Source organism: Nipponia nippon, unplaced genomic scaffold (genome assembly GCF_047370975.1).
Source record: "Nipponia nippon isolate SJK-2023a ecotype South Korea unplaced genomic scaffold, ASM4737097v1 scaffold_7, whole genome shotgun sequence".
NCBI classification, from domain to species: Eukaryota; Metazoa; Chordata; class Aves; order Pelecaniformes; family Threskiornithidae; genus Nipponia; species Nipponia nippon.
Window position 1 is genome coordinate 30208637 of NW_028262391.1, and position 17661 is coordinate 30226297.

At 42.2% G+C, this 17661-nt stretch overlaps 1 protein-coding gene across 4 annotated transcripts; it reads right to left on the reverse strand.

Annotated features, from left to right (window-relative positions):
- Positions 1-820: 820 nt before the first annotated feature.
- PPP1R7 (protein phosphatase 1 regulatory subunit 7) lies at positions 821-17596 on the reverse strand. 4 transcript variants are annotated; one of them, XM_087740035.1, is made up of 11 exons: positions 17517-17596; positions 16731-16808; positions 16456-16563; positions 12133-12188; positions 11109-11174; positions 10312-10442; positions 9267-9429; positions 6426-6542; positions 5329-5433; positions 3731-3817; positions 821-1198 (listed from the first exon to the last, which is right to left on the reverse strand). In XM_087740035.1, exons 2-11 carry the CDS (start codon positions 16771-16773, stop codon positions 1022-1024), a joined length of 1053 nt encoding a protein of 350 aa, XP_087596161.1. In that variant the 5' UTR covers positions 16774-16808; positions 17517-17596; the 3' UTR covers positions 821-1021. The 4 variants fall into 4 exon arrangements, with proteins under 4 accessions (XP_087596161.1, XP_087596158.1, XP_087596162.1 ...); XM_087740032.1 differs by having other exon boundaries at positions 16441-16563; XM_087740036.1 differs by lacking the exon at positions 16731-16808 and having other exon boundaries at positions 17517-17587.
- Positions 17597-17661: the final 65 nt, after the last annotated feature.

Sequence of the window (17661 nt, forward strand, 5' to 3'; positions counted from 1 at the left end):
ATTTTCAATAAAAACCCAAACATCCACTGAGTCAGCTTCACTTCAGGCAGTGGAGATGTTCAATACAACCACTGAGGAGCTGCAGGCCACAGGCCACATCCAGCACTCCCCTGTTCTTGAAGGGATCTGGGAGCATCCTCAGCTTCAGGCCAGGAAGGAGGAACTATGTGACAGGCCTCGGCATCTGCTGTACTTTGCTCTGATAAATCCTGGGAAATCTGGAAGCAAATGAAGCCACAACCACCAATAAAGAACCTGTAAGCATGAATTAGGTCCCTCACTTCCTCAAGTGGAATCCATAGTCCCTCTTATCTCCTTCTAACCCCTTTTCCAGTTCCCACCTTGGTCTACAGCACTACATTTAAATGTGGAAGCTTTATCACTGGTGGCTCCACGAAGGCCGCTAGCTCATTCAGGCATGTACATCCCCACACTGCTTTCATACCTCAAGCTATTTGTCCTCAATCCTCTAATGAGCTGGTGGCTGCACTTAAAAAAATAAAAATTGCTACAGAAAGGCTAACCTTTTCCCTGCCAGAGTTTCACAAGCACATATTTAGAACTGACTCATACCCAATAACCTGGATGAGCACCTTTATCAGATTTTTCCCTATGTCAATACCGTCACTGTCTTTTCACATTTTTACAGACCACCGTTGAGCCTGGATCTGGAAAAGTGATGTTTGCAAGGACGTTACTAACCTGAAGGTGTGTCACAGAATCAACAAAAGTCAGCAAGTGGCTCCAAGTGGCTTCAGTCTGTTGCAAACACTTTCTGCCAAAACCTCCCACATAAATAACAGACACGAGCACAAGGAAGTCTCTTGTGTTAAGATTTAATAATAATAACAACAACATTTCAAAAACAATGAGTGCATTGTACACAAGATCTGGTATTCAGTGCTTTTTATTGACCATTTGCTCTGTGTCAGTGTACTGAAGACCTGGGGAGTGGTAAGTGGATAAAAAACCCAGTTGGGACATTTCTCCAAGGAGGGCAGGAGAGAGGGCAGCAGGAGGTTCAGAATCGAACAAACGTGGCATCAATCTGCCGGACAGTCGGGAGGGCCAGCATGATTTTGCGCCGGTACTGGGGATCCTTCTGCAAGGGGTTTCGCTCCAGATATACAGTTTCCAAGTTCTTCGCTCCTTTCAGCTCATCCAGGTCGCTCCAGCTCTCAACCAGATTATCGTTCATCTGCAGAGCACACACAGGCACACTCACACAAACAGATACTCCCCAGCTAAGCCTGGTTAGCAGGAACCTAGCCACACCGATGCTGCTCAGGAGGATTGCTACTACACAGGGGCAGCAACACTGTACAGTCTTCCTGCACATATAAGACGACCCTGTCGACATGATCCTTCTTCCCCCTGGAACCTCTGAGATGTGCTTTTCTGTCTCACACCCCAGGCCTCGCTAACCATCTCCAACTTCCCCACACTGCCCTGGGTTGCCAGTCAAATGCTCCACCCTTCAGACAGCGTATCCAGTCCAACTAGTACGCTGGGAAAGACCCAGCAAGACACCAAGACAGTCTCTTTATACAGCGTCCCAGCCCATACACTTCATTTAATGGCTGGAAATCTTTATGTCAAGATTTTCTTCCACTGTGACATCTTATCTTTACTTTTATGACTTCCCACGAAACATTAAAAAAAGGTCCCAAACTGATGTGAAAAGTGACATTTTCCTCTCCCCTTTACATCACTTCCCCACAAAAACTGCTTCCGCACTCCGGAGAAAGCACCAAGCCCTCTGATTCAGGCTCTCCTCCTGTCAGCACAGGAGCTGCCTCATTGATGGCACTGCAAAGGAATTCCCATGCAAGGGGACGAACACTTCAACCGCCTGGCAAGGAAGCAAAGTGTGCAAGGTGGCCATGTGCTGTCCAACCTAGAGACTTCAGCCACCCTTTCGTTTTGGATACAGAGGCAGTTACTACAGCAATACTACCTTTAAAAAAAAATTAAAGATCAATGGATTGGCTCTGGCCCCCCTCAACAACTGTTCTTCCTTGCATTGGGGACCCATGGTAAACTGGAAATTTTGTGCACCCTGTTTGCTGTGTGGCAGATAAGCAGCTGTTTTCTCCAGCTGCCTCCCTCTAGCTAGTTCAGTGAAAGAAAACTGCTTCATCACTGGGACTGCCAGTGTTCCAGCTGAAGATGGCTTTGTAGTTAAGACCCTGGACTAAGACTCTGAAGAAAACCTGCTAGCTCTTTCATTCTGCTACAGCTCATCACAACATTACTTCAGGCACTTCACTTGACCTTCGGATATCTCAGTCTCTCCACTGGGGAGGTACTGGGAAACTGTTAGAAGATTCCCACAGTATCCAGGATTTGAAATTCTGCTTCCTTAAGGTGTTAAAGGACTTTGTTACGTGGCTTCAACTCTGCAGTCAGTGAATAAATTAGTAGATATAACACTTTTTCATATGAAAGAAAATTCTGCCCAGCTTTTTATCAAAAAGCACATAACCTTTTTTAAAAAAACAGTGTTAAAATGGAAAAAAGCCAGAAGAGCATTTTCTGGGTTCAGCTAACACATGCTCTGCTTTGACAAAGGACTCTTTAAGTGCACTAGTGTTTTTGCAAAGAAAGTCCAATGAGGTTAGGATCTTCCCTTTACGCTCTGTAAAAGCGGAAACAGCTGTGCTATGCTTTCTTCTATAAGCAGAGCAACAGCAAAGAGGAAGACTGGAGGAAATTGCAAAGGATCACGACAGGTCCCACACCAGCCACACTGCACCGTCTCATTTTTATCACCCAAAAGATGTCATGTTAAACGGGCTTCTCAGCTCCTGTTAAAGAGCTGCTTACAGAATAGGCATGGCCAGATAACACCACTAGCTGTCTGCTAAGCTACACTGCAAGATGAGGAAAATGGCCCAAGTAGCCTCGACTCCAGGCTCTAGCTTGGTTTCATTTGCAGCTGCTTTCCACTCTTTTTATCTCAGCCTCTACCCAAGAGTTTAAGTAACTCCAAATGACACACATTAAGCAGCACAACTCTTATTCTCAGCCTTGACATGCAGAAACTCTACAAGAGCTAAAGCACGTACCAACTCATGAATATGTCCTGCTTTTTCCCCCAAACATGACCAGATCTGTACGCAGCTCCCTCCCACATGGCAGGGTACTGATGTTTCAGGAGGGGGTGTCTCTGCATATTTCCTGACCAGACTTATGAATGACAAAGGCCTTAGCTATTTTAGGGTGCCACAAAGAAACAGAAGCAACCCTAAATCTAACTCAAAGGAATGGAAGTCAACCAGAAGAGTTTCTTTTCTTCATATTATAACAACATGAACATATTGACTCTGCTCTAAACAGGTACTGTGCTCTGGTGCAGTGGTGAGACAATATCAGCTTCCCCTATTACGCTGTCATGCTCACTTAAAGAAAGATGAGATCTGCAAAACTAGGGCATCGTAGGGCTGTTTCATAACCACCACAAGCATGAAGGCAGGGCCTATTTCCTAGGTAGACAGGCTCATTACCACTAAGCAAAGCTCTGCAAAAATTTTTTTAAGCTCAACCATTTCCTTAGTGGGACACCATCATACTCCATCAGTCCATAGACTGTCAAGATCTTAAAGTTGGTCACCAGAACAAAAGTTTACTTGAAGACATACATGTACACTACCCTCCCACAGCTCCCCATTGGAAGGGTTTCTTTCACCGTTGTACAGACATTTCAGGGACAGCTCCAGCCTGCGCTTACCCAGAATTCCTGCAGCTCTGTTAGGTGACTGATATTTTCAATCTTCTTGATTCTGTTGGATGCAATGTCCAGCATTGTGAGTTTGTTCTAGACAAGCAAACACAAAAATATTAGACTGCATTTCCTTTCATCTTCTGTCCCACTTTTTTCAGGCCCAGAGTTAGAAACTGTCAGAAGCAAAGACACATTATTGCCAGCTGCTTAAATGCAGCACAAGAACTCTCACTGCCTAAGTATAGCACGGAAGACTTTTTAATTAAGCTGGGTGTCCTGGTTTTGGCTGAGATAGTTAATTTTCTTCCTAGTAGCTGGTATAGTGCTATGTTTTGGATCTAGTATGAGAATAATGTTGATAACACACTGATGTTTTAGTTGTTGCTAAGTAGTGCTTACACTAAGTCAAGGAATTTTCAACTTCTCGTGCTCTACTGACTGAGAAGGCTGGAGGTACACAAGAAGCTGGGAGGGAGCACAGCCAGGACAGCTCACCCAAAGTGGCCAAAGGGGTATTTCATACCATATGACATCATGCTCAGTATACCAACTGGGGGAAAGCTGGCCAGGGACAGGCTGGGCATCGGTTGGTTGGTGGTGAGCAATTGTTTTTCATTTGCATCACTTGTCTTTCTTGGGTTTTATTTCTCTCTCCTTTTGTTATTTTCCTTACAATTTATTTTTATTATTATATTTTATTTCAATTATTAAACTGTTCTTATCTCAACACATAAGTGTTCTCACTTTTACTCTTCTGATTCTCCCCCCCATCCCACTGGGCGGGGGGAGAATGAGCGAGCAGCTGTGTGGTGCTTAGTTGCTGGCTGGGGTTAAACCACAACACTGGGTTACTGACCTCTCAGAAGCCACGTGACAAAAATGAAAGCAATTACTGGCCAGCTGGCAGTTGCCAGCCAAGGGCTCCCAAAAAGTGAGCTTTCGTCATAGTACATTAAGAGGAATCCATTAAAAATCAGATCGTAAGCATCCTCTCAAGCAGCTGAGTTGAGCAAACTTTTTGCAGCAGGAAACAAGTTTTAGAAAAAAGTGTTTTTTTCTGCCTTGCAGAGAGTCAACTAAGTTCCGGATTGTCTCTGCTCTCTGACAATGCCAGCCACTGTTGGGTGAGAATGAAAATGCTCTAGGCTTCTGTGAAATCAATCCTACCTAGAAATGTATACTGACATGAAGGCAAGCCACATGCCACGGCTTGTCTCTCTACTCCCAACTCCACTTGTCGTCCTACTGGAAAGAACTCACGGTTATCTACAACTGCTGTCTGGAAGGCTGCAGCAGAGACAGCCACCTGTGGCCATTACTTTTTCCACTGCTGAAGATCAGCCAGGCTGCTGCATTAACCACATCTTGTTCTTCCCCTCCCCAGGTCATGAAAACAATTCTACTCCTGAGGATCTGGAGGAGCTTCGCCCATGCATGATATTTTAACATAACAAATACTTGGATCTTTGTGGTCTTTTCAAGAAACTCAGGACCCCACATGTAACTGAGGAAGCTGAGGAATAAAAACTTCCAGAAAAGCACACCACTAACGGGTGCAGCTTAGGGCAACAATTCTGTCACACATTTAGCAAGAACCTGCTCACATTGTTCTCCAGTCCCTCGATGACTTCAATGCCATTGTGGCTGAGGTACAACTCGCGCAAATTCACCAAGCTCTGCAGCCCTTCAATCTTTGTCAGACGGTTATTCTGAAAGTGTAACAGTGGTTTAAGTCCACTTTAAACAAACCAAAACCCAAGTGAGTCACTGGAGAAAAAGCATTTCTCTGAAGTATGGATGGGAAGAGGAAACAGTCTCCTTGGGTCCACACTGATCTCATGAGCTCACCTTGTTTGATCTCTGTACCACTGATGCAAAAAGAAGTTCCACAGGAGCCAAAGTCTCTAAGTTTAGAAGAATCAGACTCTGACTTTCCCATCAAAAGTTGTAGCCTGAAAGTTTTCCACCTGGTGTCTTTGGAAACAACAGGTCTACGCATCAATAGCATTCATTTTGTAGTTTTTTTTAATGGAATGGTCAGAAGGGAAGTTACAACACTTGAATCCCACTACACACTGCTGTACATAGTTCTGTATGTCCTACAGAATAATGATGCATACAGGTATTACAACATGTAGTGAGTATGACTTTCTTACCAAGAGCTGTAAGAGATATTAGAATGCACTAGCATTGTCATATGGATGAGAAGGACACTCAATGAAAGAAGTTAGTTGAGTATCCTTTATTCCACCTTTTAAAAAGGAAGCAACTTTCCATAAGCTCATTAAGGACCGATTTCATTCAGCACAGGCTTGTTCACATTTCTTCCCCCTTCAGGAAGAAGGCAGTGACACTGAGCCCACTGCCATTATAATGACTTCCCTGGCATAACTCATTCGATGTTATTGTAATATATTAGAAACCAGTATTTCAGGAAGGAAATGGGGGATAACATTCATTTCCTGTTCTCTCTTCCATAAAGATCAAACATTTGTTTTACCATTTTATCAGTGTCTGTCAATCTCATTTAGTATGAAAGGATGAGAAAAGACAGCACAGAGAATATCGTACTTTCTTCCAGTACAGGAGTTTGACTCAAACACTGAAGACCTGCTGATTCAGAAGAGCTTATCATAAATTACATGGCTGTTCATGTAACCAAGGCTGTTCAAAACATAACAGTACAAAGTAGAATCAATACCTGTATACTGAGCACAGTCAAGTTTGTCAGCGCATCCAAGTTCTGCAGCTTGGTGATTTTATTCTTTCCAAGGAACAGACTGTCAAGATTAGCCAAGGTGTCGATGTTTTCAATTGCCTGCAAAATGACCAAAGGAGACAGCGTTATTGCTGTGATGCAAAATCCAACCTGTAGATGTGGTTGGCATTTTACAGCCTTGACGCATGGAGCTGCACTCCTGAGAAACACAAGCCTGCCAATTCCACAACGCGAAGCGTGCACAAGGTAGGGCCTCCCTTGTGACCCAAGAGCAGAGTAAGCACAGGACTTTGTGCAGTGAACCTCAGCCTGCGTGACAGCTGGCTTGTGGCACTACTGTTGGCTGATTTTCAACAGTGTTGCACACACACAGTGCTGGTGAGACAGGCCACCGAGTCCTAGCACCACTTAGATGACTGTGTGTGTGGGTAGGTGTGCGTATGCATGTTTACCTGTGCGCATATAAAGGAAGGAAGAGGAAGATGGACACAAACACACACACTACGAACTTACAGATACGCTCTGGAAAGGAAAGAAGCTTTTCAACCTCCATCCCACAACTGCCAACAGATTCAACATAAGGTGTTTATCAGCTCAGATTTGGATTCACCCTCCTGTGAACTTTGGATTCACCAGCCTGTTTTGACCTTGCAAGAAAATGATAATTTTTGCTGATTGGTACCTCCCCCAGCCCTGAGGAAGAAATACTTATGACTCTGAGGTATCATCAGAGAGAAGAAATAGTCAGGAAAAAAAAGATACTTAAAGCTAAAAAAACGCCACACTTAAGTGAGAGTATGAAACAGATGGACATGAGGGGAAAAAAAATAAGGAACAAATAAAGAAGTGCTTGCCTTATAGTTGCCTCAGTCCAACTTCGGGAAAAAAAGCATGAAAATGCATCAGTTCAAGCATAAAGTTCTGCTTCCCCACCATTCATACAAAAGGAACAGAACTACAAGTGCTCAGTAAGTCAGGATGGACTCCAGGGTAAAGGCACTCCAAAAGGTTAGAGTGGGCAGCAAAATGACTAAGACAGCATTACTACAGAAGCTTTAATGCACAGGGGATGAGTGTATCGGGCACCTCACAGCCAAGAATGCTGCCTGAACAGACAGTTCATAGGCTTTTACCCTAAAGAGTTAAGGATAAGCCCACCTGTAAAGCACATAGCCAGGCCACCCTACCAACAGAAAACTATTAAGAGTTCTAGCTGCCCCCAAATAACATGAGAGATATTTCTTCATGCCTAGCCTAGGCACAGGTTACTCTCCAATAAAGCAGTTAGAAGCATACAGCAGTGCTGTTTGAAGAAGCCAGAATAGAATTGAGAGAAACAGAAAGAACACTAAAAATAATTTAAGCAGCTTGTGTTACCCATACAGTGATAACTTTCAGTTTTTTGGTTCCTTTGTTTTGTTAATATGCTCTAGGCTCAACACTGAGAAAACACATAAAATAAATCCAACCTCATTGTTTAAAAGATATTCTTTGTCTTGACAACACTGGTGACAATGTACTGCCCAAATATCAATTCAGAAATCTAGCTGGATGGGTTTTTTTGGACAAGGTAGTGATGCTTAGATATGGAATACAGTACAGTTTTGCTTAACCCAGTTTTTGAAATACAAGGATCAGTGTGCTCAGCCTGTTATGTTCTGAAAAAGGAAAGTGCATCTCTCTAATCCACGTTTCCCAACCTATGCAAACTCTAACATTCCTAACCACTCATCTGATCTGCCTGATGTTATCACAGTCTAGATTTATTCTCCTAAGTAACTTCATTTCCAAAGTAGAAATTCCTTTGGATGGAAAAGAATTCAGTCCAGTTTAGCTTTAGGAGCAAAATAAATTTTTTGCAGTTCATTAAGGCAGAAATGTGTGCTGCTTTTAAAGGCTGTTTATAATAGCTGAAGTTTCCTTCTTTTCTAGAAAGAGAAGTGCGCTTCCACAAGGCTTGAAATACAGAGGACAACCAGTTCTTTTCCTAATTTGCTCTTTCAGCATAACAAGTAATTTTTCAGAGATTGTAAACAGGGAGTGCCAACTTAGGCAATTTTCAGACTGGAAGGCACTCATCTGTTACAAGTATTTTCTAAACTGCATATAAGTGAAAAAGCTCCTAAGAAATCAACAGTTTACTTTGCATGTTGCAAGTCTTGTGTCATTCGTTTCACCAGTTCTCTTACAAACTGGGCAATATGCAGAAAAGCATACTTTAAGGACAGAAGAGACTACTCAGAACTGCTTCCCTTTAAGTGGCACAGATTTTAAACCACCTAAATTGAAAAGGTCACAAAACTGCACAATAAAAAAATAAAAAGTAATCAGCAGTACAGTATCAGGTTTTTGAGGCATTTCAGAGCAAAGCCTCAAGAAAATCTTTTTCCTGAGTGAGACTGACTAACATAGCATGTTACCAATTACACATACAAATCAAACTAGAATTAAATTTGCATTCAATAGGTTTTATCGACAGAGCACCAGCCTCTGGGAAGGTACAAGAAAACAATAATTGCTAGTTTTGATAAGCTTGGCTTTTTGTCAGGAGGAAACCATCATCTGCAAAAGGCAACACACAGGGGATGCATGAGTTCATTAAAGAGAGAAATTCATAAATAGTAATTTAGTAGCCAGGCACTACATGCATACATAATTAAAGGATCCAGCATGCACAGCAATAAGGAATTACACATTAAATGACTGGAACAATAAAAAGAAGAAAATTGCAAGTAAAAGTCAATGAAGTGCACTTTCAGAAATGCTAATCCCAAGCCAAAGAGCTCAAAACTCTGCAGCTAATATCTTGTAGAGCAAGCCTACCCGAATTCGATTGGATCCCAACTCTAACATCTGTAGCATCTGCAAGTTGCTCAAATTCTCAATTTTGCTGATTTTGTTGTTGACAAGGAAGAGTTTTTTAAGCTGGGTAAGCTGATCTAGTCCTTCAATGTGTCGCAGAACGTTAAAGGAGACGTCCAGGATCCTGAGGTAAAACAAAACAAAGGTCTCTTCAGTCCATCAAGTATGGATGATTCTAGAAGAGGCACTTGTAAATCAGTGGGGAACCTCGCTATTTGCAGAGATCAAGCACTTTGCTAGGCCTTGAAGCTAAAGTCATAAGTGTAATTTCTTTTTATCAGAAATGACAACAAATATAACTTTCAAAATACTTCTATAGTGTGTCGGGGAAAAAATAATCTGTCACATCCTGAAGATGGCCATTATTTTGCTCAGCCATGGAGCTGCCACTGTGGGAGGAAGCCAATCTTCAGTACTGCATATTCCTTGGGAAAGGTACATGCCTACAAGATCTGCCTCTGACAGGACAATGTCAAGGCCTCCCATAAGCATGAAGCAGTTATGACTGTCGGAAGTGGCTCAGTCCTCCTCGCCCGAGTGGGAACAGTTTTGCAATGTATCTCCAGAGTGATCAGACAAGTGCCAGAAACTGGGAAAAGCACTCCTCCTTCCCTAACACTCCCCCAAAAAAGTCCTAATCTCACCTGAAATCTCTTGTCATTTTCTGCAGGAACAAAAACCTGTTATACGGAGCTCTTGCTGACAAGAGCAAAGGGTGCCTGAGCGCTTCCACACCTGCACAGAAGCTGCAACCACCTATCATTCATGCTGCCTTATACAGCACACATTTCGTTTCCAGCTGACTGTCCCTGGTAAGTTTCAGGATTATGAAACCAGTTTACTGCACAGGCTAAATACCAATGGAGAACAGACATTATCCTTCATAGAGCACCCAAATGAATCACGAGAAAGGCCTGGGTGATAAATACTTGAATAAGTACAGCATGAGTAACCGAGTGAGTGGCAAACCACCCTAACCTAATCCTGGTGATTCCCCTGGACTCACTCAAGTTCCACTAGAGACTCCAAGTTCTCGATCTTCCGAATTTGATTGTCATAGAGATCCAGTTCCCGCAAGGTCTGCAATTGCTCCAGGTTCTCAATGCGCTTAATCAAATTCTGACGGAGACATAGAGTCTAATAGTTGGGGAAAAGTTTAAAAACAAACAGGAAAATGGATATGAATAACAGCATGTAATGCCTTTTGGCATACAGACAATAATTTTTTGGGTTTTTTTCCCCACTAAGTTTTGTTGGGTTTTGTTGGTTCGTTGTTTGCAGGGGGTATTTTTGTTTTGTTTTTTTGTTTTTTTAACCAGAAACTTTTCTTGTTTTATTCCAACCCTACAGAGGAAATCTTTTTACCACAGAGATGATCAGACACTAGAACAGCAGCCCAGAGAGGCTATGTAATCTCCATCCTTGGAAATACTCAAGAGCTTGACTGGAGAAGGCCTTAAGCAACATGCTCTAAACCTGCTTTGAGCAGGGGTTTACTAAGACCTCCAGAGGTCCTTTCCAATCTACATTATTCTATGTTAAGCCTGCTGTGCAAGTACAGAATGTATCTCCTGGGATGAGCCCTGATGTATTGTTTCTCATCCACTTCCAAAACCAACTTGCAAAACCCCAGGATTTTTATTACTACTTGACAAATGGGTAAACACTACCTCCTTCAGTTAAACATGAAGTATACTCATTAGGATCTCAGCCAAAAAGAGACTCCTGTATTTGTCCTCTTATGAGTTAGACATGCAAAATCTCCAGCTCCCAGAGGCATTCTCTATTCCTTAGGACTGTTACCTTCACTTTCTTGAGCACCTCAAATCCTTCAATCTTCCCAATTCGGAAATGATTCAAGTCAACATCCTGAAAGAGAAATGGAGGGATTCAACGCTTGTTTCAAAACACTCTTCAAAGACCAACCTGGTACTTCGTTCTAAGGAAAATCACATTTGTACAAGATGTGTAGCTCATTAAAACTTCCCTTCAAAGAGCTTCTGAAAATTGGGTTTGGCGCATGTTTTTACCACCACAGGTGAAGCATGTGGCCTAAGCTTGTCAACTGCAAACACAATCTCTGAAGAGGCAACAGCCCTGTCCTGAGCCTGAGCATTGTTTCACCAAAATTAGAACTCTTTTGCAGTAAATTCTGAATTTACTGAGACAAATTTTGCTGTCTAACATGAATAAAATGTTGCAGAAAATTCTCTTACCCACTTTGCTTAACTGGAACACACCTTGCTATTTCCAGTTCCAGGCTTCAGATGAACAGGAGCCACTGATAGTTCAAATAATCTGGTGGTTCTGTGAACATTAACTCTGCGCTGGCAATCAGCTGATGCACTTCACATCTGTGCTGTCCAGCCCCAGTTTTGCAGGTCAGTCAATCAAAGAGAAATAGAGCACTTTACCACCCAAGCTCAAAAGCTCTCCAGCTAACAGGTTCCTGAGGCTGCCGACAAAGCACAAGGCCGGTTAAGCAGCTGTGCCCATTACAAATCATGGGTCTGACAACAGCAATCACTTCATTAAAGATATTCTCACAAAAGCTCACAGCCCATCAATAGTGCTTGCAGCATAGCCTCACTTTCAGTGCCTCCATGCTTAATTTAAAATTCTAAATTATTAACAAAATGTTTCAGCTACTGATCAAGAATAACACACCTCCACTTCTAGTCTAAAGGCTCTGAATCAATTCCAGGGAAGGTCATGATAGCCAGCACCTTCAGAAGAATTAGATCTTTTAATCAGGTTTCAATACTTGCCTTTGTCTACCTTTTCTTCCTGCTGTATAAAGCCCATAAGGACAAAAATCTGCCTTTACCTCAGCTTCTGGGTCCAGGGTAATTGTCTCCATGTCCACTGGTGTCTCTGCTTCTCCTGCACGAGAAGCAAATACATTATAAACTTCTGCTACCTGATAGCTAAAGACAAGATAACAATGGCTAACATCTGGAGAGACAAAGGGAGCAAAGGCTCATCAGAAGAAGAAACACATGAGATGCACAGTTCAGATATTCTGCTGCATTAAAAATACATTTCACCTATTTGGCTTTCATCGTGACAGCTAGTCGTGGGGAAAAAAAAAAAAGGCTTTAACAGAATTTCATACCTAGATGCAAAAGACAGAAAGAACAGCACCTTCCCCAGCCTGCCTGTGTGGCTGCTGACTAATGCTGGCTTAAGACTGATCTGGGCAGGACTCCTTTTCTTTACACTTAGGGCCATCATTCCCCTGAAGATACACCATCCAAAGTGGCTATGCTGCTCTGACAACCTAACACAACATTGCCAAGAAGGAATCTAAACTGCCTAGTGATAGTGCCAGGAATGACCAGGCATCTCAGCAATCCCACCTTTCAGCTTTTCTTTCATAAATACTGCTAGTTTATGTCAATGTTGTGCACACTTCCGCGTGGATCTCCCTCCTTTTGTTTGACCGAACTCACTAATATGCTAGAAAACATTGTTATCACACTGCATACATTTTCTTGGGAAATGCCTTTAGAGCTCTGGAAGACAGCCCAACATTTGCTGTGCTTCTATCGCAGCACAAGAGGGAGTGAAGTTTACTGGATAAATTAATGCTGAATAATTCATGCCCAGTTCCCATTTGTTGAAGATGGTGTGCTGGTTGCATTAATTTCCAAAGAAAGTCTAATTCGACTTTGCAAAACACACATACAACCCGCAACCCCTTTCCACTTCATGTGTTTAGCTTCTGTATATACTACCAAAAAAACAAAGAACTTTAATTCCAGTCAAATCCCAAAGGCTTTGCATTAACTCCTGCATTACTGTATGCAAGCTCATTCCATTAACCCAGAAGTAACGACTATTTTTATAGTTACAACATGGTAACTGTAACATTTTATAATTACAGCATGGTTACAACATCCTTGTAAATGCCAAATGTCCCCTATGCTTAACAAGTGTTTTTCGTACTGATGCTTAGCATTGTAAGTAGTATTGTAAGGATGAACAGTACAAGCATTACAATTTTTAATACTTCCATCAAACTCCAAGGTTTTGATAGCTCCACATACCACCATTTACCCTCCTGTATTTGGGCTACTGCTCTTGCCTGGGCATTCTAACAGGAAAGAGCACTAACTGAACTGACTCATGGAAGTTAAGACTGAAAAGTAATCCTCGGTCCCTCATCTTTTAATATTCTTTACAGCACAAATTAGCAGGGAGCATAAATTATATTTTGGGGATGTGAAATGAGCTGGTAGGCTTGGTGATGTTGAATGGCGGTATAGAAATGCCACCAAAACTGACATGCATGCATATGCCTGTCAGCATTTTAGCAGTGGGCAACACTTGAATTTTCTTATTTTTCTTCCAGATGAGGAGCTATACACTTCAGCAGGGGAGTGGGATAACCTACCCTGCTGCCACCAAGACTACATCTCTTCGACCTATTTCTAGGGTGCAAAGGCTGCCAGCAAAAAGTGCTCCAAACCAAACAAGCACCCTAGCTGAATTTACAGCTAACAGGAACACAGCCCAAGTTTGGAACAAGAGTTATTTGAGATATCACATAAAAACCCAAACTATTCCCCTTGTATTAAGTTGTATTAGCAGTAAGTTAGTGCTCACAGTGAAGGAACTTCTTTGGAGACTTTAAAGTTGTCCAACACTAAAGCCAGTCATGTACTCAGTGAAAGGAGAAAAAAAAAAAGTCTTCAACAAAAAAAAAAATTCAAGGCAAAAAAATTCTTCGACCTTGTTTGGCTGGGAGGCTTCTCCACAAAATTATGTGTTTCATGACAGCACCCATTACATACCATTTATACACATTTGGTTTTGGCAATGTGTTAAATACCCCATTCTGGGATCTGTCAAAGGGTAGCTCCTTGTATGGCATTTTTGCCATATGGCTTTGAGTGACCAGTCCTGGAAGAGCCAGAGTGGGGGGAAAAAAAGCACACCAGTCCAAAGGCACAAAACCAAATCATACAGGATGCATGTATCAAATTCGCTGAAATAAAAGCAATTCAAAACTGAACACAGAGGCACTAGCATTTATGTAATAAGGGCAACTTTACGTACTGTGTATAAAACACTCTCCATACAGCAGTCTGACTGAGATGTGTATACTGGTAACACTGATAAATCAGTATTGGTATGGGAATGTTAAAGTACATTTTCTCTCAAAGAAGAGAGACAAAAATGGTTCTCGCAAAGTTACAGTCCTATCAATTGTCAACCAACATTTTATTTATGAACAAAGGACATAAAACACCCTAAACTGACCCTTCTACAATCACTTTACAAACAGAACTGCAATTTCACTTGCATGCAGTAAGTATGTAAACAGCGCTTTAGTCCACAATTTTTAATGCAGCAGGTTTCTCAAGGGGAAAAAACATTGCTCTTGCAGTGAAGTTACTTAAGCGAATTTTTGTGTAACCCATGCCTGCGAGCTACACAGCTTTGCAGATGTAGGAAAAAAATACAACATTCAGGAAACCCGAATTCCGCAGTACGGAACAGTAGTTACTGAGTTATGTAAGTTCACAGTACCACAAGCATTTAAAGCAACTAAAAGCCTAACTACACTTTTTAGCTGCATATGCATGAAAAATATTATAAATAGCGAAGTTATAAGCTTTCTAAACAGAGGCGCTATTCTTCAGAGAATTAGCTAAATGATAAATTTGAAATTTCAGCTGCTTGAGCTCCTTCTATTTATGATCTTCTGTGAAAAATGTGGAAAACTTCATTTTCCTTTCAGCTGAGAAACTCAAAGCTGGCTGTGGAAACTAACTCAAATGTTCCAAAATTATTCCTCTGCTTGGTTTCTGCCCTTGTAGAAGTTTTATGAGTCCTAACAGTTTGGAAGAAGAAGTAACAATACAGTCATTACATTAAATTGTATCCAACGTAATTCAGCCACTAAATCTGAACGGGTTTTTCTTGCTTTCATTGGAATAAAAGTACGTCACTTGAAGGATTTTGTCTAATATTATAATTCCCAGGGGAGGAACATACAAAATATAACCTCAAATGCACAGCTAAATTACGTCAGCTGAACAAACACTCAATGTTATATGCATGCAAAGGAAAACTGTGACTGACTGATCTGCATGGTTGTATTGATCATATAGTGCTTGGGATGTACAATTTGCGAGGTGTGCTCTTACACTTTCACAGATACCACCACAGCATTTTTCAATTAAATATATGGTTTTTTTACAATCAACAATGAATTATTACCTAGAGTTCATTTATAGTTAGGAGATGAGATTTACAATTCTCACAATAACTTCCTATTTTGGAAAACACTTTTGCAAATTCTAATGGGCAAGGTTAAGATTAGGAGGGATGTGCAGTAAATGCACAGTCAAAAAGGACTAAAATTTGTTGCAGAAAATTTGCTATATTATTTCACTTCCATTTCCAGACCAATAATAATCACATAAACATCTCTATCAAAAGGATGCTATTACATCTCAGATTGTTTGTTAGCACCAAAACCCCAGATAATATTGCCATACAGGATCTTCAGAAATGGATCTGCTCTGCCAAATTCTACGCAAGTTACTGAAAAGCAAACCCTTCCACCAAACATGCACAAGCTTAAAAGTCTGTCAACATTTCTACCCAATGTTCCACCCAATGTTTACAAACAGTAAAAACAGCAGCAAAAGTTTACAGTCAAGAGGATTCAAACAGACATAATTCTGATATTTCTTAGAATTTTTAAATTAAAAAAAAAAAGCAGAACTATGAAAAGCTGTTTATGTGTATTTCTAAAGAATGTTTCCAGCATCCTTCCACAGAAAGTTACTATGTTTCCACAAAAAAAGTACGAATAAAGGTGTTTTGCATTTTGGTATTAAAGATTTCAAAGAGAAATGTGGATGGATAAATAAATAAGAAAAAACAAATGGTCTAATGTCAGTGGTTCCATAAAAAGAAGGCAGCTTTATTTTAGCAATGATAACATTGTCATTTATTTAATTTTTAAAGAAGATTGCTCTAGGGCAGATTCACGCTGTTAACTTACATAGATACAACCATCATGTAGCCACAAGAAACACAAAGGAATGATACATGTATGCTACTGTACACACTGGTAAGACAAGACTTCCTAACGAGATGATTTAGGTTGGCAAGGTACCTGCAGAGTTCTCACCATTCTGCTCATCTCTCAGGCTCTGCTGACTGAGGTCTGTTACTAAGCGAACTGCTTGCTTCTTCCCTTCTTCGTCTCCCGACTCCTCTGATTCAATCCGCTTATCAACTGTGTAAGATACATAACAGCAGAATTAGGCTATTTTCAGCAGTAGGGTGGGGGGAAGAAGTAGCAAGCAGATATAATAACCAGGATTCACGTATACCACTATGCAGTTAGTAGAAATCCTAAATTAACTAAATTAAAGGTTTAGTCTTAAATAAAAGGCCTCTTACCCCTTGTTTCTACTTTGATTTTGGATGCACTTTTTCCTCCCATCACATCTTCCTAAAACCAACAATCTGGGAAGAAGACTGGAGGAAAAAGGAAATTTCTTAGATCAATGAAGTGCAATTCCAAAGATCACGGAGATGGAATTAGAACTATTACATTTTAAAAGCTTTTAGAAAAAAAATCAGTATCATGTACAATAGTACCAATGACACGAAGAAGTGAAGGCATAAGAAAAAAAAAATCCCTGCAGATAAAGAGCAACCGTCTCCCCAGTACAACCTGCAAGATCCCTTCACCGTTTACCCAGCCACAGCTCTGGCGGCTACCCTGGCCCTGGGGACCTGAAGCTCCTCGCTCCTCCTCGGTCCCCCCTCAGTATTTGCTCTCGTTTCACGGGGCGACTGAGGAAAAGCAACGCCGTGCCAGGGGATTTGTTTCTTATTATCTTTATTTTTTTACGTCACGGTCATATCCACAAACCCACTTCTTCCACCTCTCATGCGTGGAGCCCCAGGGGAGGGGGACGGCATCACGCCATGCCCCAGGTAACAGACACACCGACCCCCACGGCTCGGGTGGCCCGCTCCGGCTCGGCGGCCAGCCAGGGCCCCGTCCCCCCTGCGGCAGTCACCCTCGGGGTGGACACCCGGGGGCTGCCCGACCGCGGAGGGCCCACAAGCCCCACGCGCGCAGCTGGCAGCCGCCCCACCGGGCAGCAGCGCCCGAGCGGCGGGCCGCCCCGACCCCCTCAGCGGCCGCGGCCGTGCAGGCCCCCGGCGGGCTCTCACCCTCCATCATCTCCTGCGGTCCCTCTCCACTCTCCGCCGCCATATTGCTTCTCCTCCCACCACCCCCTTCCGGAAACCGCCTCAATCGTCATCGCAGCCAATCAGAACCCAGCGTTGGCGCTGCGTCGCAGCCAATCACCTCTGC

Coding starts and splice junctions, on each gene's coding strand:
- PPP1R7 (XM_087740032.1), bottom strand. CDS start 16,773: ATGGGAGGAAAAAGTGCATCCAAAATCAAAGTAGAAACAAGGG. Junction 11,175..12,132: donor CCCTGGACCCAGAAGCTGAG/GTAAAGGCAGAT, acceptor TTTCTCTTTCAG/GATGTTGACTTGAATCATTT. Junction 6,543..9,266: donor TGGGATCCAATCGAATTCGG/GTAGGCTTGCTC, acceptor GTCATTTTGCAG/GCAATTGAAAACATCGACAC.